The 20,769-nt window shown below is 45.7% G+C and overlaps 1 protein-coding gene across 1 annotated transcript; it reads left to right on the forward strand.

Annotated features, from left to right (window-relative positions):
- The first annotated feature begins 4,211 nt into the window (after window positions 1-4,211).
- On the forward strand, window positions 4,212-7,660 carry RPS13 (ribosomal protein S13). The gene is made up of 6 exons (XM_004752067.3): window positions 4,212-4,305; window positions 4,452-4,500; window positions 4,699-4,777; window positions 6,019-6,188; window positions 6,866-6,966; window positions 7,583-7,660. The coding sequence occupies exons 1-6, from the start codon at window positions 4,283-4,285 to the stop codon at window positions 7,614-7,616; spliced, it is 456 nt and encodes a 151-aa protein (XP_004752124.1). The 5' UTR covers window positions 4,212-4,282; the 3' UTR covers window positions 7,617-7,660.
- The last annotated feature ends 13,109 nt before the right edge of the window (window positions 7,661-20,769 follow it).

Consider the following 20,769-nt stretch of genomic DNA (forward strand, 5'->3'; position numbering starts at 1 on the left):
CAGTGGCTTAACCAACTGAGCCACCCAGGCGCCCAATAAAATCTTATTTAAAAAAAAGTTCAGGGGTGCCTGGATGTCTCAGTGGGTCAAAGGCTCTGCAGTGTCCTGGGATCGAGCCTCGAGTTGGCTCTCTGCTCAGCAGGGAGCCTGCTTCCTCCTCTCTCTCTGCCTGCCTCTCTGCTTATTTGTGATCTCTGTCAAATAAATAAATAAAATCTTTAAAAAAAAATTTTTTTTTTTAAGTTAAATCCCTATGGGTGCATAGATGGCTCCGTCGGTTGTGTCTGGTATCAGGTCAGGTCATCATCTCAGAGTCCTGAGATAAAGCCCACCTTGGGCTTCTCGCTTAGCAGGGTTTCTGTTTCTCCTTTTCCCTCTGCATCCCCCACATGCACATGCATGCGCTCTCTCCCTCTCAAATAAAATTCTCGAAAGTTCAATCCTTAAGAACTATTTAATCACTGAATCTCTTTTTATTAATTGTGTTAACAGGGGTGCCTGGGTGGCTCAGTGGGTTAAAGTCTCTGCCTTCAGCTCAGGTCATGATCCCAGGGTCCTGGGATCGAGTCCCACATCCGGCTCCTTGCTCGGCAGGGAGCCTGCTTCTCCCTCTGCCTCTGCCTGCCTCTTTGTCTGCCTGTGCTCGCTCGCTCTCCCTCTGTCTCTGGCAAATAAATAAATAAAATCTTAAAAAAAAAAATTGTTAAGCAGTAACCTTTACAGATAGAATTATTTTCTTTTTTAAAAAATCAGGTTTGATTTACAAAAGATCTCAAAGGGGCACCTGGGTAACTCAGTCCTTAAGCGTCTGCCTGCCTTTGGCTCACGTTATGATCCCGGGGTCTTCAGATCCAGCCTGGCATCGGGCTGCTTGCTCAGTGGGAGGCCTGCTTCTCCCTCAGCCTGCCACTTACTCCACTTTAGCTCACTGTCTCTCTCTGATTAGAAAAAAACAAAAAACAAAACTAGTGGAAGTCTTAAAGGTGACTAAAACAAACAAAAAGCCTCCTGAAATAATAGTTATAATTCCTATTCCATGAATATTCGATTGAACATTCCTACTTAGAAAAGTTCTATGGGGTCTTTATAGCAACCAATTCTAGTGATTTTTTTTTTTTTTAACCAGAGTGCCATTCTCAAAAAACAATCTAGCATTAATGTTGGTTATATCCTATTCCCTCAGTCAATTCCACTAAAGGACATAATTGTGATGACAAGTCAGGGGGCTCAAGGTAAATCATTCCAGCAATGCTTGAGGGCTTAAACGTCCAAGTAACTAAGTAACTGACCCGATCCAAATTACATACAGATGTATTGTGATCCGGTCTAGTTTGCCAAATCTTATTCTTTTCACTATCTCCTGCCTTCTGAAATAAAGTTAGTAGTCTAGACATCTTCAAATGGGAGGAAAAAATATTTAGGTTCATTCAAATAATTATTGAGTGATTAACTTCCTGTCTGCCAGGCACTGTTCTGGTTGCTGGAGGCAATGAAAAAAGCAGACAACCAAACAAGCAAGTAGAAAAGAAAATGTTAGAGATTTGTGCACTATGTTGGAAGGGAGGACTTATTTAGATGGTCTTCTTCAGGGAAGGCTGTCTTTGAGATGACCTGAAGGTCAGGATCTAAAAGACAGACCTGAGAAAACCTTGCGGAAAAGCAGTTTAAGTAGTGGCAATCACAAGAGTGAAGGAACACCCCTGTTACCTCAAAGAGTCAGAAAGGGGTAAGTGTGGCTGGAGTGTTTAGAACCAAGGGTGTGGCAAGATCAAGGGTTTGGATTTTATTCTAAATGCACTGAGAACACAGAAGGGATTTACTCAAAAGAGTAATAGATTATCCAATTTATTTTTTTATCTTTTTATATTTACTTGCTAGAGAGAACATGCCTGAGCACAAGCAGGGGGAGGGGCAGTGAGAGGGGCAGGCTCCCCGCTGAGCAAGGAGCCTCCTGTGGGACTCCATCTAGGGACTCTTCCACCTGAGTGGAAGGCAGGCGCTTAACCTACTGAGCTACCCAGGCGAACGACAATTTCTGTTTTTAAAAGATCACTGTGGGGACACCTGGGTGGTTCAGTTGGTTAAGCAGCTGCCTTCGGCTCAGGTCATGATCCCAGTGTCCTGGGATCGAGTCCCACATCGGGCTCCTTGCTCGACAGGGAGCCTGCTTCTCCCTCTGCCTCTGCCTGCCATTCTGTCTGCCTGTACTCGCTCTCTCTCCCTCTCTCTCTCTGACAAATGAATAAAATCTTTAAAAATAAATAAATAAATAAATAAAAGATCAATGTGCTTGGGGTGCCTGGGTGGTTCTCTTGGTTAAGCATCTTCTGCCTTTGGCTCAGGTCATGATCTTGGGGTCCTGGATGGAGTCCTGCCCCGGCTCCCTGCTCAGTGGAAAGCCTGCTTCTCCCTCTGCAACACTCCCCCACCCCCGTTCATGCTAGCTCTCGCTCCCTCTCTCAAAAACATACATTCTTTAAAAAAAAAAAAAAAAAAACTTTTCTTTTTTTTTTCAAAGATCACTGTTAGGTGGAGAACGGGTTGCATGTGTTGGAGGTGGAGACATGAGTGGAAGCACAAACATCTGGGATACCACTGAGTTGCCCAAATGAAGGATGATAGTGGCTCGGCTTGGAGTAACAGCAGCAGGAATAGAGAAGTGCGCACATATTCATGATATATTTGTTGTAAACCTGAGATGACTCTTAGTGGTAACAAAAAGAAAAAAACGAGATTCCAAGGTTTGTGGTTTGAGCAAATGGGTAGTGTTTAACTGAAATTAAGGGGTTTGGAGTAGGTGGCTAGGTAAGGGGCCTAGGAACTGGAGCCTTGTTAATTTTGAGATATCTATTCCATATCTGCACTAAAGATGTAAATTTGGCTAACGGTAAGAATGCATCTTTGCTAGGAGAAAATAGATTAGTCAATTTGAATGGAGTTCCTAATGCTTTAGAAGAAAATTACTCATCAGGCAGTGATAGGATGAAAAAGTGGAGGTGGATGTTCTCGTACTTTAGTTTCTAAGTCTTACCAGTTTCTTAAACATTGACCGATGTTTCCTGATTTGACCTTCCACCTTCCCAGAGCCATGCTGCTTTTGAACAAGCCCCTTCATTTGTCCATTCTTTGAACTCATTCCTATGTACCAGCACTGAAGTCAGTCTTAAAAGTTTCAGTGGCAGCTCCCTTTCGCCAGAAGTTCAATACGTGTTTTTCTTTCTCATCCTCCACACTTGCATCTCCACACCCATCTTCAGTCTCTGCTATCTTGTTTTCCAAACTCTTCCCTGTTGGCCAGTTTCTCTCGCTGGGGCACGCAGCTCAATGAGGATCCACCCAAAACGCCTCTCCGCCCAGCCAAGAGCCCTACAGCGCCTTGTAGGGGAAGGAGGAAGTTTACCAGGTGGAGGGGTTGGTAGTGGGTAGGGGGTCCGTCCTGGCCTAGTTCAGATCCTGGGTTCTTCTCTGTGGTCAGTAATCTCTCCCCCAGAGGTTAAATTAGGATTAAAAATAAGAAGGGGGGGGCGTCTGGATGGTTCAGTCGGTTGAGCGTCTGCTCAGGTCAAGATCCCAGGGTCCTGGGATGGGGCCTCTAGTCCTGCTCCCTGCTCAGCGGCGAGTCTGCCCCTCCCTCCCCTTTGCCCACCCTCCCTGTCCTGAGCGTGCTCTCTCTCAAATCTAAAAAAAAAAAAAAAAAAGAAAGAGAGAAAGAAATGGTAGGGGTGGCTGGGCGGTAACTACCGTGACTTTCAGTGTAGCACTTATTAGCATGGTATTTTACCAGCGAATTTATTACGGGCCGGGGCAGACTTTGAGGTAGCTAGTCCCAGTACAAGACCTGGCGCTGGCGAATGAATGGACGATTGTCTATGGCTGAACTTCACTGAGCGCGGTGTCGCACATCAACGGCCTTTCTAGGACAGGGACCAAATCCACCAACCCCTCAGCTCTGCGCTCTCTCCCAGGCCGGGATTCGAACCTGCACGACTTCAGCGCAGACAGCTCCGCCGCAGAGGTCTTCATTTCCTGCTCCGGCCAAGAGCCTCCTCAAACCCTGACGGATGCTGGGAATTGTAGTCCTGTCGATTGAGGAATCTGGCAGTACCGCGCTGAAGTGCATTTCGGGATAGGCAGCCTGCGGCCGCCGGGGACCCACGCAGCGTAGTCCCGCCTCCTGCACGCAAGAAACGGGGACGTGTGTGAGGTCACTTCCTGTGTGCTGGGTGGCTTCCTGCGGCGTTTCTACCCTCGCTCTCTTTTTCGCTGCCTGACCGCCGCCATCATGGGTCGCATGCATGCTCCCGGGTGAGCTCGGGTTTCTGAGCGGGTTGCAGGGCTGGGCCGCGGGGCTGGGGGAATGGAGAGCGCGTGGGCAGCGAGTCGAGAGGATGATTTTCTAGACCGTTGTGGCACTGACCACCACCTCATCCGGAGACTGTTTCTCTCCCCAGGAAGGGCCTGTCCCAGTCGGCTCTGCCTTACCGCCGCAGCGTTCCCACCGTAAGTAGCTTGCGGGGACGCGGGGGAAGGCGGGAAGGGTGAGGGGGCTGCCTTCCATCCCGAGTCTCCCGGGAGACTCGGTGCCGGCCGGGGGCCATGTGTGCATGCTGAGGAGCGCCGCTGAGGGTGGTGAGGACGGCCGAGCTTCGGTCCCCTCCCTGGTTTCTCGCCCTAAGGCCAGTTTCTTTTCGTAAACAGTGGCTGAAGTTGACGTCTGACGACGTGAAGGAGCAGATCTACAAACTGGCCAAGAAGGGCCTGACTCCCTCGCAGATCGGTGGGTGTTCCTGGGTAACGTAGCGCCTTCCGCCTGCCCGCATGTAACTTGATGGGAAAATCGCTGGGGGTAAATGGGCCGCATAGATGCTTCGAGAACCTTTTGTTCCTTTTCCTGGCTTTGCTACCGATGACCGGGGCCTAGTGTTCATTCGTCGGACTCTCAGGTTCTTATTTGGAAGAGGAGGAGACCATCTAAAATGGTCTCCAAAATTTAATGTATTTACTGTGGGCTTGGTGCTCTCCCTAGTTTGAATGATGCTAAACACTTTATCCTCACCGACCTCATTTCGTTCTGACCGCTGTCCCTTCAAATGCGAAGTTTTTCCTCCATCCTTCAGTTGAGGAAACCGGCACTGGGCAGCTACACAACTCGCCCAGATCACTCATCTGTTAAATGGAGGAGTTGGGATTGGCAACACAAGAGCACTTGTCACACTTCTTACGTTGTGGTTTGAGCCTCGGTTGTGTGTAACTTTGTGCAGGTGGTTTCATTCGGCAGATGTTCACCTGCTTTGTGGGTCTGGACTCTGAGAATACAGTAGTCTAGGAAAGGACAAAATAGCTGCCTTCTTGGAGCTTATGTAGTCTAACAGAGGTGCTACACACTATAGGAAATAGGTAATAGACGGTCAAGTATTCAGATGGTGCTGTTTTGAGAATTAAAAAAAAACGTGTGTAAAGTTTTTACAAGGATGTGTGATACAGGGGCGCCTGGGTGGCTCGGTCGGTTACGTGTCTGCCTCCAGCTGGGGTCATGAGGGTCATGAGGGTCATGATCTGGGTACTGGGATCAAGTCCTGCGTGGGGCTCCCTGCTGAGCAGGGAGCCTGCTTCTCCCTCTGTTTTCCACTCTCCCTGCTTGTGCTCTCTCCCTCTCTCTCTGACAAATAAAATCTGAAAAAAAGTTAAAAGTCCAACACAATTAATAAATGTTGGGTTTTAATTACTGAGGAAATGTACATAGCTGGAATCTCATTGATTTCTTTGGTGGCGTATAATCCAGCAAGTTTGCTCTGATGATGGTCTTTAAACATTTGCAGTTTCCTCCAGAAGGTTGGGTGTTGGGTAAACCAACCTTGGATGTCTCAGGTTTGCAATCATTCTCATGTTGGTTTCTGTCATAGATAAGTAACCCTGTTTTACAGAGGAAAACTTGGAAAATTACTTGATCTCAGAGCTTTGACATCACATGCTTCAGCTGCGTGTTTGGTGGGGGAATTTATGTTACTTCTTTTTCAGGTGTGATTCTGAGAGACTCCCATGGTGTGGCACAAGTACGTTTTGTGACAGGCAATAAAATCTTGAGAATTCTTAAGTCCAAAGGACTCGCTCCTGATCTTCCTGAGGATCTCTACCATTTGATCAAGAAAGCTGTTGCTGTTCGAAAGCATCTTGAGAGGAACAGAAAGGTGAGAGAATAGAATTGCTTATATGAACTTAATTTCAGTAAAGTATTAGGCATCTGATGTGAATTACCTAAAGAGGCTTAAAGCACAAACTTGTCACACTCCAGTTGCTTTGAAATGTACCAGAAGAAATTGTGGGGGCATGACTTTTGCTCTAGTAGCTACAGTATATTCAGTTGGTTGAAAATGTTGAGGTGTTTATTTGCAAAGTTTTATTGCTTCATTATTTTTTTTTAGTTACAGAGTGTTGCAAATCATTCATGTTAAGATTTCTGGAAACCTTAAATTCCCTTAAGGAGTTTTTTTGTTTTGTTTTGTTTTTAAGATTATATTTTTTTATTTATTTAACAGACGGAGATCACAAGTAGGCAGAGAGGTAGGCAGAGAGAGAGGAGGAAGCAGGCTCCCTTCTGAGCAGAGACCCCGATGCGGGGCTCAATCCCAGGGCCCTGGGATCATAACCTGAGCCGAAGGCAGAGGCTTAACCCACTGAGCCACCCAGGCGCCCCCCCTTAAGGACTTAATTTGAGCCCCAATTTGAGCCCCATGAACCCTAGTCTATGAATCTGTTACAGGGCGTTGGGTAACTTCATTAGACTGCATGGTGTCTGTCCATTCTTATGTTAAAATAAAGTTTGATAATGTTTTGAGTGTTTTTCTTGAATTCTGTCTATTTTTAGGACAAGGATGCTAAATTCCGACTGATTCTGATAGAGAGCCGTATTCACCGGTTGGCTCGATACTATAAGACCAAACGAGTCCTCCCCCCCAATTGGAAATAGTAAGTATTAACGTTTTTGGTTAATAAGAGCAGACGTTAGCCATACAGTAAATACAGTAGCAACTCTAGTAAAAGCTGTTTTAGGCCATGGCTACGTGGTCAGGTACCCTTCAACTCTGCCATTATTAGGAGGAATACAGCCATAGACAATATGTAAAAAAAAAAAAAATGGGCATGGCTGTGGTCCACTGAAACTTTATTTCCAAAGACAAGCAAAGGGATGTGGTTTGCAGATCCCTGATTTTTTAAAACATTAATAAGCCCTTTAAATTGCTTCTAGATAGTGGGTATAGTTTCACTTCATACCTTTGCTCCCTGTGTTTATGTTCAGGTTTGCATAGATTGCTCACTATACTAATTAATTTCCAGACATTGTCAGTTTTCCACCAGAAGGTCTTTTCCTTATGTTGGCTGGTTCTTCATTAGCTGAGTGAGCATCTTTGTTCCTTATGCTTGGGCACAATGAACTAATTCAGGAACTTGGCATTATAGTGCATTTTATATATTTGTGGTTTATTTTTAGCTGTTTAGAAGTAGCTCCATTAGGTGTGAGAGTCTGAATGCATATGGAGGACCTCTTTTAATGAGCTCTTCTTCCCCCCTTTTTCCTTTTCAGCGAGTCATCCACAGCCTCTGCACTGGTCGCGTAAATTTGACTATGTACTCAAGCAATAAAATCATTGTCTAACTAGAAGCATATTTTGTATTTCTTTTCCTAAAAATAACAAGTTGATTCATATATGTTGATCTTTTTAGATGTGAGCGTGTGTTAGCACAGTGAGAAGTGTGGGATTCCACGCAGGGGGCAACAAGATAGCACCTATCTTTTTCATCCTTTCACTGTTAACTAGTGGAGCAGTTCATAACTTCATGAAGGGTTGTTAAATGGAGGGTGGGGTAGTAGGACTGGAAGAAACAAGGAAGTCATCACTTAATTTTTTTGATGTCATGACAAAAATCTTAAGCTTTTGTTTTTGTTTTTAAGATTTATTTACTGACAAAGAGGGCAAGGGACAGGCAGACTGAACACAGAGCCTGACTCGGGGCTGCACTGAGCCAAAATTAGACATTGAGCTACCCAGGTGCCGTGTTTCTTAAGTGTTCTCCGTACGTTCAGTGTTAATCCTGAGCTGGACCAGTGATAAAGACCATCCAGATAGTGTATGTAGTGGTATAGTCTAGTCGGGAATGTGTAAGAAAGTTCCTCTGCAGTATGGAGAAGGCTTCGGGAAGACCTGGTATTGGATCCCAGTCTTGGTGGTAAGGCTTAAAGATAAGGAAGAAGGAATTCGGCTAACAGCAAGCACAGTTCCATCTGGAGCAGAGGGAACCAAAAGAACAGTCTGTGAGAGGAACTCAGGTGACTGAGCCTGGCAACTTTGGATGGGTTAAAATAAAATGTACTCACCTGGGTCTTTTCAGAATATTCTTTTTTTTTTTTTTTAAAGATTTTATTTATTTATTTGACAGAGATCACAAGTAGGCAGAGAGGGAGGAAGGGAAGCAGGCCCCCCGCTGAGCAGAGAGCCCAATGTGGGACTTGATCCCAGGACCCTGAGATCATGACCTGAGCCGAAGGCAGCAGCTTAACCCACTGAGCCACCCAGGCGCCCCTTTTTAGAATATTCTTAACCCAGTGAGGTAAGTGGGTATCCATGTTTAAAAGAGGCACCTGGCTGGTTCAGTTGAGCATCTGCCTTCACCTCAGGTCCTGATTCCTGGGATCCAGCCCCGCCAGGGAGGCTACTGCTCTCTCTCTTCCCCCAATCCCCCATCCCTCATGCTTGTGCTCTCTCTGAAATAAAATCTTATTTTTTTTTTTCCTAAAAGAGGCAAGTTGGTGAGTTGGAGACTGTAAGACAGTAAACTAATCAGCTTTTTTTTTTTTTAAGATTTTATTTATTTGTTTTACATCCAGAGATCACAAGTAGGCAGAGAGGCAGGCAGAGAGAGAGGAGGAAGCAGGCTCCCTGCTGAGCCTAGAGCTGGATAAGGGGCTCGATCCCAGGACTCTGGGATCATGAGCTGAGCTGAAGGCCGAGACTTTAACCCACTGAGCCACCCAGGTACCCCAATAAGCTGGTTTTTTTCCCAAAGATTTTTCTTTATTTGACAGATCACAGGCAGAGAGAGAGGGGGAAGAAGGCTCCCCACTGAGCAGAGAGCCTGATGCGGGGCTTGGTCCCAGGACCCTAAGATCAACTTAAGTTTTACCCTAAGTAATCTAAGTTGTGTTTGAAATCACACTGTTGGGCAAAGTCCATTTTTTAGAGACCAGTATTGGCTATCATTGATGACCTTTTGAGTGCTGTGCTCTGAGGGTACAGGCACCAAGTGACTTACGTTGTTCCTTAGGGCACTTCTTTACTCACCTGCCCAGTACTGTGTTCTGTGCTGGGTATGCAAGCTGACTCAGTCCCCCTTACTAATAGGCTCACAAATAATGGGAAACAGTCCATTTTTAAATCTCTTGTGTTTGTGTTCATGTCTTAAAAGTGGTTAAACATTGGGGTGCCGGGTGGCTCAGTGGGTTAAGCCTCTGCCTTCGGCTCAGGTCCTGATCCCGGGGTTCTGGGATCGAGTTCCACATCAGGCTTTCTGCTCAGCAGGGAGTCTGCTTCCCCTGCTCTCTCTCTGCTTGCCTCTCTGTCTACTTGTGATCTGTCAAATAAATCAATAAAATCTTAAAAAAAAAAAAAGTGGTTAAACATTATAAACCAGGAATTAAACTGACTAATAGGGCACCTGGGTGGCTCACCCAGTGGGTTAAGCCTCTGCTCAGATCATGATCTCAAGGTCCTGGGATGGAGCCCCGCATTGGGCTCTCTACTCAGCGGGGCGCCTGCTTCTACCTCTCTGTCTCTGCCTGCTTCTCTACCTATTTGTGATCTCTGTCAAATAAATAAAACCTTTAAAAAAAATAAATAAAGATAAACTGACCAATAAGGCGCAAACAGAGTGATGAATAAGTCAAAACACCTGGCACAGTCCTTTGTAATCCCTCAGTAGCTATGCAGATGTTGGGTATTGATGGTTCTGGACCAAAAAGTTAATAGTTGGCAGAACATTTCAAAGCATATCTAGTTCAAGGTTTCATATTCAAAGTTTCAAAGCATATCTAGGTTTATTTTTAATTAAAGGAAATATCTCGGGGGCGCCTGGGTGGTTCAGTCAGTTGAGTCCCGACTTGATCTCTGCTCAGTCTTGATTCAGGGTCATGAGTTTAAGCAAGCCCTGCTTCCGGCTCCACACTAGGCATGGAGCCTACTTTAAAAAGCATTTGTGTATTTGTGATTCTTGCCATCAAGCCAAGAGAATTACTGCAAATATTAAATATGACTACAGGTGGGAGGTGTTTTAGTGCCTTAAAAGTTTTAGTATACTTGGGGCGCCTGGGTGGCTCAGTGGGTTAAGCCTCTGCTTTTGGCTCAGGTCATGATCTCGGGGTCCTGGGATCAAGTCCCACATTGGGCTCTGCTCAGCAGGGAGTCTGCTTCCCCACTGCCCTGCCTGCCTCTCTGCCTACTTGTGATCTCTGCCTGTCAAATAAAATCTTAAAAATAGTTTTTTTTTAAGTATACTTGATAGTAAATAAAATGCCAAAACATGCAGTCCTTGTAAATGGTGGGCAGAGGGGGTCAAATGGGTTTTTAGCAACAGCCACTTGTAGGTTGTGGGGGTGAAATCTCAAGAATCTAAATTATCTTGAGGATTGCATGAGGTGCTTCTCATGGGGTAGTTGTCAGTCATCCAGAGAGAAACTTAACTTATTTGGTGAACATTCTTCCAGATAATACCTGTTCAGATAATCACAAAGACACTTGGTACATGGGCATCATACTATACACATCATCCCATTATTTTTTACTGGTTATGTTCTGGTTTTGGCATTCCATAGGTGTCACCTACTGTAACTTGCCTTGTAGTTGTCTCAGGATAAAACTCAATGGGAACTTTGGCATGTGTCTTTTATATTTTGTATATTTTGCAAAACTGCATTTCAGAAGTCTGGTAAAGTGCTCAAAAAGTGCATGAGAATGTCATTTCACCTCCTTTCAAAATTGGTTTTGAAGGAATGAGAATGATACTTGTTTATACCTTATTCCGTTTTACTCATTAGATTAATGAGTATCTTACGTCTCCTTTTTGGGAACTGCCTGTTCATGCCTTATTCTAGTTTGTCTCTTTTGGAACATTGTAATTCCTAACGCTTTATCATGTGCTACAAATATTTTTCCCTCTTGTCTTTTCATCTTGTTTAGAAGTTTAGGAATTTTATTGGTACTGTGCCTAATGATTTTTCTTATTTTTTTAAAAATGGATCAGTCTAATTAAATTGTTTTTTTCCTGCTTCTCTTTCTCTTTGGTCTTCATCTGTCTTTCAGACTTAGACATTTATTCTTCCTTTTTAAACAGAAATTTCCATATGTTGTTTCTTTGTAACATCTTCTCTGACACAGTTGGAATCAGCATGTGCATACTATTTGTCCAAATCTACCCATATGTGAGCAGCTAGGGTTTGAAGGCTTCCTTCAACAACTGTTCTCTTCATCTAAAAATCTTTTTTTGGGGATGCTTGGCTGGTCAGTCAGTAGAGCATGCAGTTCTTGACCTCAGCGTCCTCATGAGTTTGAGCTCCGTGTTGAGGATAGAGTTTAAGAAAAAAAAAAAAAAAAGCAACTTGAAAATCATCTTTCCCTCAAGCGACAGCTGGTTTTTGTTTTTGTTTTGTTTTTTAAGTAAATTCTATGCCCAGCATGGGGCTCAAACTCACAAGGATCCCTGAGATTAAGTTACGGGCTCTACTGAGTCAGCCAGGGGTCCCCACCGTATTTATTAATCAAAGTTTTGAATATGTGTGGTTTTAGAAATATCATTTTACAAGACAACTAAAAACCTTTTCCCTTTTGCAGTCTGAACTCCAGCCTTAGTGTGCATCTGCCTAGTCAACATCCCCACTTAGATCTCTAATAAATTCCTGACATTTTTTTTTTAATCCCAAACAGAGCTCTTGATTTTTGCAGGCCAAACCTGCTCTCTCCCCACACATCTCCAACTCAGTAAATGGCAATTTATCCTCAGACCAAACACCTAAGTCTTTGACTTTTCACTCTTAATGCCGCATATACTTGATCACCAAGTCCTCTTAGCTCTACCTTTACCTTTACAGTATATGCCTACATTTATTATTTTTTTAAAGATTTCTTTTTTTAAATTTATTTGACAGCACAAGTAGGCAGAGAGGCAGGCAGAGAGAGAGGGGGAAGCAGGCTCCTTGCTGAGCAGAGAGCCCGATGCAGGGCTCGCTCCCAGGACCCTGAGATCATGACCTGGGCTGAAGGCAGAGGCTTTAGCCCACTGAGCTACCCAGGCATCCCTATGCCTACATTTAAACACCTAGGACTTTTACTACAACCACCCTAGCCCAAGTCACTTTCTACCCTTCCTACTCAAAAAGCTGCCTGTTCTCTTCCCACTTGTGACCCCACTGAGGCATTTTCTACATCCAGCATCTAAAGTGACCTTTTACAATTTAAGTTGTTTGGGAGCCTGGGTGGCTTAGTCAGTTAAGCATCCAGCTCTTTTTTTTTTCCCCCAAGCGTCCCCCTCTTGATTTTGGCGCAGGGTCAGGAGATGTGAGCCTCCATCAGGCTCCGTGCTGAGTATGGAGTCCCGCTTAAGATTCTTTCTCTCCATCTCCCCTACCCCCCGCCATACCACTCACATTTTATTTTATTAAAAAATAAAATGCAAGTCACATGATGTCTCATAGGTTCCAAAACCCCCAGTGGTTTCCCATCTCAGAATAAAATTGAAAATCCTTATCTTGCCCTATAAGGGAGTGTTGGGATCCTGATGGAAAATGGATGTCATACCAGCATTGAGGAATTTGGAAAGAATCTATTAAAGCAATGTTTTACAAAGATATGAGTGGGGTTTAGGGAAGTCACAGGGCATACTGCGTATGATTCCCTCAAGCTAGCAACCTGGGGGAGACATTAGCATTTCCACCCCAGTGTGAAGAGTGCAAGGGAACTCGGCCGCAGAGAGTCACCTGTAGAAGCTGTGATCCTCAGTAAGGACTCGTGCCTTCTGATTCATTGCAGGGTCTTTCCATCAGCCAATCTCACAGGAAGCCAGAGGCTAGGGGAGCCTGTTGGTATGGTCCATGTACATCAGGTTCCCAGGCAGCCGAGAAGGGTGGAGAGTAGGTCTGGAGGGACAAGAGGAAAGTATCCAGTACAAAGGGCCCCCGTGACCTGGGTTCCTCCAGCCACCTCTGTTCTCCTAATACCCTTTTCAGTATTGGTGGCCTGATTTCACAGACCCTCCTCCCAGAGCCATTGCCCTGGTTAATTCCTCAGCTTGGAAGGCTCCTAACCCCAGCTATCCACATGGCTTGTTCTTTAGGTGTGCTCAACTGTAACATCATGGGCCCTATCTAAAAGGGGGCCCAGCACTCCTTCTCCTCAATCCTGCTATTCTTCAGAGTACCGATTACTACCTGACACATTATGTTGATATTTTTAGATTATAAAACCATTAGAACAAGGACATTGTTTGTTCACTGCTATATCCCTAGTATCTAGAGTAATGTCTGGTATGTAGTAGGTTCTCAATCTTAATGCACATAAATGTTAAATGAATGCACATGGGAGTTGAAAAAAGTTTTGGAGATCTTGGAAAAAAAGGTCTTTTTTCAACCCTCACTGATGATTGATAGAGAACTTGACTTGGAATAGAAAATAGGTGGGAAGTAACTTTTCCTAAGAATGTTTAGTGGCTTATTGTTTCTAGATTAAAAAACTGCTGTTGAGAAGTCAGGTGTCATTCTATCTCCCACTCCTTTGTAATCTGTGTTTCTTTTTCTTTTTTCTTTTGGTGTGTGTGTGTGTACTCGCTTTTAGGATAGTCTCTTTATAGCTTAGTTCTTTCAGTTTGCAATAATACCTTGGGTTTTCTTTTTTTTTCATTTTTTTAAAAAGATTTCATTTCCTTATTTATTTGACAGAGAGCACAAGTAGGCAGAGTGGCAGGCAGAGGAGGAGGGAGAAGCAGGCTCCTGCTGACCAAGGAGCCAAATTTGGGCTCAACCCCAGGATGCTGCTAACATCAACCTGGCTCCCCCAGGTTGCTAGCTTGAGCAGGATCATGACCTGAGCTGAAGGTAGATGCATACCTGACTGAGCCATCAAGTCAGTTTTTTTTTGTTTTTGTTTTTCTTTTAAGATTCTATTTAGGGGGGGGGGGCACCTGGGTGGCTCAGTGGGTTAAGCCTCTGCCTTCGGCTCAGGTCAGGTCATGATCTCAGGGTCCTGAGATCCAGTCCCGCATCAGGCTCTCTGCTCAGCAGGGAGCCTGCTTCCCCCTCTCTCTCTGCCTGCCTCTATGCCTGCTTGTGATCTCTCTCTCTGTCAAATAAACAAAATCTTAAAAAGAAAAAAAAAAGATTCTATTTAGGGGCGCCTGGGTAGCTCAGTCAGTTGAGCATATGCCTTCATTTTGAGTCATGATTCCAGAACCTTGGGATCAAACCCCACATTGGCTCCCTTTTCCATGGAGTAGGGAGCCTGCTTCTCTCTCCCTCTCTCTGCCTGCTGCTCCCCCTGCCTGTGCTCTCTCTCTTACTGTTAAATAAATAAATAAATATCCTTTTTAAAAAAAGATTTTAGGGGCGCTTGGGTGGCTCAGTGGGTTGGGCCTCTGCCTTCAGCTCAGGTCATGATCTCAGGGTCCGAGGAATCGAGCCCCGCATTGAGCTCTCTGCTCAGCGGAGAGCCTGCTTCCCCCTGCCTCTCTGCCTGCTTGTGATCTCTCGCTCTCTTTTTCAAATAAATAAATCAAATATTTTTTTAAAAAAAGATTTTATTTATTTGAGGAATGTCTGGGTGGCTCAGTCAGTTAAGCAACTGCCTTCGACTCAAGGCATGATCCCAGAGTCCTGGAACTACCCTGAGTCAGACTCCGTGCTTAGTAGGGAGTGGCCTTCTCCCTCTCCTTCCTGCTCTTGTTCTCTGTCACTATCTCTGTCTCTTTCAGATAAGTAAAATCTTTTAAAAATCTTAAGTAAAATAAAATGCTTATGGTTGCACATTTAAAAAATATTTGAGAGAGTTGGCGAGAGAGCCCAAGCAGGCATACCTGGAGGCAGTTACACTTTTTTGCCACTAGGTGGCGTATTTAGTATTGCTGGCGTTAACACTACCAAATAACCGCAGCTTCATATAATTTGCATGAACTTTCACATTCATTATTTCTTTGATTTTTACAACTCCCCCAAATTAATTCCAGCTATTCTTGAAAGGCGGCTTGGGATAAATTCAAAACAACATATATTCCATGGGGAGGGGTGCCTAGGTGGCTCAGTCAGTTGGGCATCTGACTCTTGATCTCAGCTCAGGTCTTGATCTCAGGATTGTGAATTCAAGCCCCACATTGGGCTCTGCGCTGGGTGTGGAGCCCACTTAAAAAAAAAAAAAAAAAAGATGGGGAAATTGAGGTTTAGAAACGGTAACTCAACCCAAGGCCATTAGAAAGTTTAGTGTTCCTATCACTATCCCTCAGTACCTCTTGCAATCCTTTTATTTTGTTTTTGTGAGGAATGCAAATAACAAAGACCCATGTTCAGGGCAACTGGCTGGCTCAGTCAGCAGAGCCTGCAACTCTTGATATAGAAGCCTGAGTTCAAGCCCTACATTGGGCATAGAGATTACTTAAACAAATAAACACATACCTACAAAAGCTTTTTTAAAAAGATCCATGTTCTTCTAGACAAATCAATTTAAAAATTATTAACAGTAACATTTTACTAATTCATAATGTATAGAATAGATCCATTAGAGAAATCAGATTTTGTTTTATTTTTTTATTTTGTTATTATTTTACGTAGGCTCCATGCCTAGTATGGAGCCCAGTTTGGGGCTTGAACTCAATGAACCTGCGATCAAGACCTGAACTGAAATCAAGAGTCAGACCTTAACCTGAGCCACACAGGTGCCCCAATAAACCAACTTTTAAAATCTCCAGACATCTAAGTGAATTTAGGCACTGCTCTCTTTTATATTGTTTCTAATTTTGTTACCTATAAGTAACAATTCACATTCTCCCAAGCTAAGGGTAAGAGTTGCCTTTCCGCTCCAGCAAGTGCTGTTGCCAGCATCCCAGCTTCACCTGCAGTCATACTGCTGCTTCCACTACTACGAGTTGCTGTGGCTCCAAACATAATGACATATGCAGTCGTAGCTTGGGAATATGGCCCCGTATCAGGAGAGCAGTGCCTCTCTAACGGGGAGGAGCTGAACAGGATTGGGTGGGGCTACACAGACAGGTCCATCTGTGTCTGTAATGCTCTTATTTTTTTAATTTATTTTAAATTTTTAATTTATTAGAGAGAGAGCACAAGCAAGGGGAGAGGCAGGCAGAGGGAGAAGGAAAAGCAGACTCCACGCTGAGCAGGGAGCCTGAAGTAGGGCTGAATCCCAGGAACCTGAGATCATGACCTGAGCCAAAGGCAGATGCTTAGCCCACTGAGCCACCCAGGCGCCCCTGTGATGCTTTCTTTTCTAACTTAGGTTTAGGTACAAGGGATTTTTGTCACAGTCTCTGTGTCTTTTTGTAAGTGCAACACAGGAAGTCTCAGGGAGGTCTACAATTATAAAAGCAGTTTGTTCGCTCCACAGGTATTTATTGAACGCTTCTGGGACAAATATTCTTCTATTCGGCAGTGAACAGCAGTCTAGCTAGGGTCTGGATTGACCACTAATTCATTCACAAGGCACACTGAATGCACTGTTCCTGCTGTGGGCCCCATGCTATGCCAGAGGCTGATAAGATGACCCGTGCCCAATCCTGCACTGTAGAAGACTTGCAAACTAGTACAGGTTACAACACATTATCCTTGAAGTATGCAAACCTCACAAGACAGAAGTGAGCTTCAGAAAAGAGATGCAGACCAAGTGTTAAGGGAAAAAACAGAATTTGAAGGGCTTCAACAGAGGAGATGGCAGTTAAGCGGGATCAGGAAGGACATGGTGGGCAAGCAGTGACAGGGTGCACTGCAGACAAAGAGCCTGCTAAGCAGAGGTAATGGCAGGAGCACAATACGGAGGTGGAGAGTCTGCCGTGTGAGGGGTCAGTGAGTATTTTAGTTGATGGTGAACCTAGCAGTAAAGTCTGGGAAAGCAGTTTGGTCAACTCCCAGATGGCCCAGGTCCAGGCCAAACTGCTAGACTGTCCTATAGGAGACCTAGGGCTATTTGCTGTTAGGAAGGGCCAACAGGGCAGGGGAATGGCTCCTGGATGGGCAGAATTGGGACCTGCCGAGACAAGTGCAGGGGGAAATGGGTCACAGGCATAGAATCCGCAGGAACTGCCGGCTGTTTAAGTTTGGGTTGGGAGTGCTCTTCCCAGGCGGTTATTCGGTGCCTGCTTGAACTCCTCTAGGGATGGGAAGGTCACCACACACAAGAATTTTGGTTTTTACTGCTAGGTAGTACTCCCTCATTTGTGTACTAGGTCTTACAGGGAACTCTACTGCACAGGAGTGTGGTGAGGGGGAACGAGGTAGAAGAGGAGGAACTTGGACAAATAGAAAGCATGCTATTTCTGCAAGGGCCTGTCCTCTCTGGTTCTGGTAGTCATTGTGCCTGAGGGTGAGCCCAGCGGGGGCTTCTGAAAGGGGAGGGGCTGCTTTGGGGCTATGTTCCTTTAGGCACTGACCAATGGGCTGGAGGTTGCGGCTCATGGTTGCCTTTGTGATGTCCATATGGGGAAGCCATGGTGCTGGGACTGGTATACCCTACTACGGGGGGAACTTGGGACAGAGAGAACATTTAGTGCAGGAGTTATGGGGGCAGTCTGGGTCATCCTGTGGGTTCTCCTCTGTTGGCATATCCTCTTCTAGTCTCAACTGATCTGGGATCCTCTCAGCATGAGCCATCACATTGGTCCTTACTCTCCACCACTATGCTTTTAGGTTCAAAGACTGAGGCAAGACTGGTCTTCCTTCTTCTTCTTCTTTTTTTTTTTTTTTTTTTTTTTTTTAAGATTTTATTTATTTATTTGACAGAGATCACAAGTAGGCAGAGAGGCAGGCAGAGAGAGAGGAGGAAGCTGGCTCCCGGCAGAGCAGAGAGCCCGACCGATGTGGGGCTCTATCCCAGGACCCTGGGATCATGACCTGAGCTGAAGGCAGAGGCTTTAACCCACTGAGCCACCCAGGCACCCCTTCTTCCTTCTTCTAAGGAAGACTGATTAGGTACCCTTCGAAGGTCATTAGACAGAGCCTTCCCCGTTGCCCTAGATCTCTCTAGCTAACTTATTGCAGTGCCTGAAATCCATCACAGGAGAGGCACACACATTTCCTAGAGAGTCTGGCACGTTATTTGAGAGCCTACTTTAGTACAGTTCTTTATTAACGAGTTCACAAAGATTTCTAAGGAAGCCCTACCCTAAGTAAAGTGTCTTGATTGAGCAAATCGTCCCTGAGCACAAAGAACTCCTAACTCGGATCAGGGAGACATGGATTATAAACCCTTATATGCCTCCTTAATCTCATTGGAACTTTATAGCAACTTTGTGCTGCAAATTATTAAACTTCTCTTTGCCTCAGTTTCCTCCTGTAAACTGGATATAAAGTCCCAATATGAGGCCACAAAGACTGGATGTTAGCTTTTAGAAACAGAGGACTTATTTCTTCCTATTTCTCCAAAGCAGCCTGGAGTCTGACACTCTCAACCCTGTCGAAGGGCAGCTCTCTGACCTCTCCAAGCCCAGTGAAGAATGGGTCGGGGCTGGAAGGGGAAGCCACAGTCATTGTGGGTGGGCGTGTGAAGGCACCCGCAGATGATTGCAGGAGGTCACTGAGGATTTGGGGGTGTGGTCAGTTAGCCATTCAGGTGGTGAGACTTAGGTGCTACTACCCCAGGGGGAAGAGCCTGGACTAGAGAGTCTGTGAATAGCACAGTCTGTCGGTGTCTAAGCCCCATTTTCTCCACCCCTGCACTGCCTCCCAGTGGTGGCCAAGTCTCACGGCTGGGCTGATCCTTATCTGGAAAAGGAGGTTGGACCAGGGAGGCATACTAAGTTCTGGAAGCAGGTAAAACTATTCAAGTCTCCAACACCTCCAGGAGACAGGCCTTAGGGCAGGGAGGATGTGTTTTCAGTCCTAACAGAATCACTTTTTCCTCCAGCCTAACAGATCCCCTTCTGGTCTCGCATCTGCCGGAAGGCTGGAAAATCAGGTGTATTGTGAGTCATCTGGGCTCTGTCCAACCTGCCTGTTTCTTTATTCAGCAACATTCTCTAAATGCTTCCTAGGGCCCTGATCCCTCTTCTCTCTCTCGTCCATCCATCCGTCCGTCCATCCATCCGTCCATCCATCCAATCAACAAATATTTATTGAACTATGTGTCAGGTGCTGTTTTAGGGTTTGGGATACAAGAGTGAGCAAAACCAGACACAATCCCTACCCTCATGGAGCCTGCAGGGTTTTGGAGGAGAAAGAGATTCAAATAATCACCACACCAATGTAGATGCCAACTGTCACACGTACTACGAAGGAGATTGCTGGTGCTCCAAGAGCCTACCAAGGTCTGGTGGGTGAACCTCACAGGTAGGCAGAGAAGGCTCCTCTAAGGAGGTGACCCTTGAGCTGTTAATCTGCAGGAGGTGGGAGCAGAGTGGGAAGGGGCGTGGGCACTGCTGGCACAGGGGTACGAAGGTCTTGCGGCGGAAGGGAGCACAGTGAGGGTGGGGGATGGAGAGTGGCGCTGACAGGAGGGAGAGAGGTAGGACTTTGTAGGCTTTTTAAAAGATCTGCCTTTGGGTGCCTGGGTGGCTCAGTGGGTTAAGCCGCTGCCTTCGGCTCAGGTCATGATCTCAGGGTCCTGGGATCGAGTCCCACATCGGGCTCTCTGCTCAGCAGGGGGCCTGCTTCCCTTCCTCTCTCTCTGCCTGCCTCTGTCTACTTGTGATCTCTGTCTGTCAAATAAATAAATAAAATCTTAAAAAAAAAAAAAAAAAGATCTGCCTTTGCTTTAGAGCAAAAAGGATAGAGGACATTAATCAGGGGGGAATGACATGATCAGCTTTATGTTTGGAAACTATTCTGTCAGCTTGCTGTGTGAAAAACGGATGTGGGTGGGTGGAAGGGCCTAGGGAATTCGCAAGCCCAGTAAGGAGGTCAGAGTCCAAAGGAGAAATGACTGTAAACTTGGACTAGGTGTTAGGGTAGCGATGGAGAAGAGTGGGAAAATTAGAGACCCATCTAGAAGGTAAGTTTGTCAAGATTTGGGATCAGGTTGGCTACGGGGAGAGAGAGAGCACGAGGTATGAAAGATGACCGCCAGACCTCTGACATGGACAAGAGGAGGGACGGTGGTCTGTTCCTGCAGGTAGGGGACACGGAGGGAGGGGCAGGCAGGGGCAGCACCTTAGGAGTTCAGTGTTGGAGTCGTTGGGTTGGAACTGGCTTTGAAATCTCCACAGATGCCGAATAATCACTACCACTTACTGGGCGCGTCCATGTGTCAGGCATGAGGTGGAGCATATCGGCGCCTCCGTTGCTCTCAAGAACAGGCTGAGGCACTGAAAGGTAGAGCAGGCGGGAAGGTGGACACACTGGTCTGAAGTTCAGAAGCAGGCTCTGGGCTGGAGACACGGGACCCTCAGGGCGGGGGAGAAACTGAAGCCATGGTCCAATGGAATTGGCCCTCAGAGGAGTCCAGCTTCTCTCCCTTCTGACCTCCACCCCACCTCCAGCTGGGCTCCACTCGGCCTGCCCTCCCATGCTGGGCAGTAAAT

This window comes from Mustela putorius, unplaced genomic scaffold (genome assembly GCF_011764305.1).
Source record: "Mustela putorius furo isolate JIRA1106 unplaced genomic scaffold, ASM1176430v1.1 tig00003859_pilon_pilon_pilon, whole genome shotgun sequence".
Taxonomy (NCBI): domain Eukaryota; kingdom Metazoa; phylum Chordata; class Mammalia; order Carnivora; family Mustelidae; genus Mustela; species Mustela putorius.

Bases quoted from the DNA above. Each gene is read 5' to 3' on its own strand.
- RPS13 (XM_004752067.3), top strand. From the start codon at position 4,283: ATGGGTCGCATGCATGCTCCCGG. The intron at 6,189-6,865 runs GTGAGAGAATAG...GTCTATTTTTAG, and splicing joins ATCTTGAGAGGAACAGAAAG to GACAAGGATGCTAAATTCCG. The intron at 6,967-7,582 runs GTAAGTATTAAC...TTTCCTTTTCAG, and splicing joins CTCCCCCCCAATTGGAAATA to CGAGTCATCCACAGCCTCTG.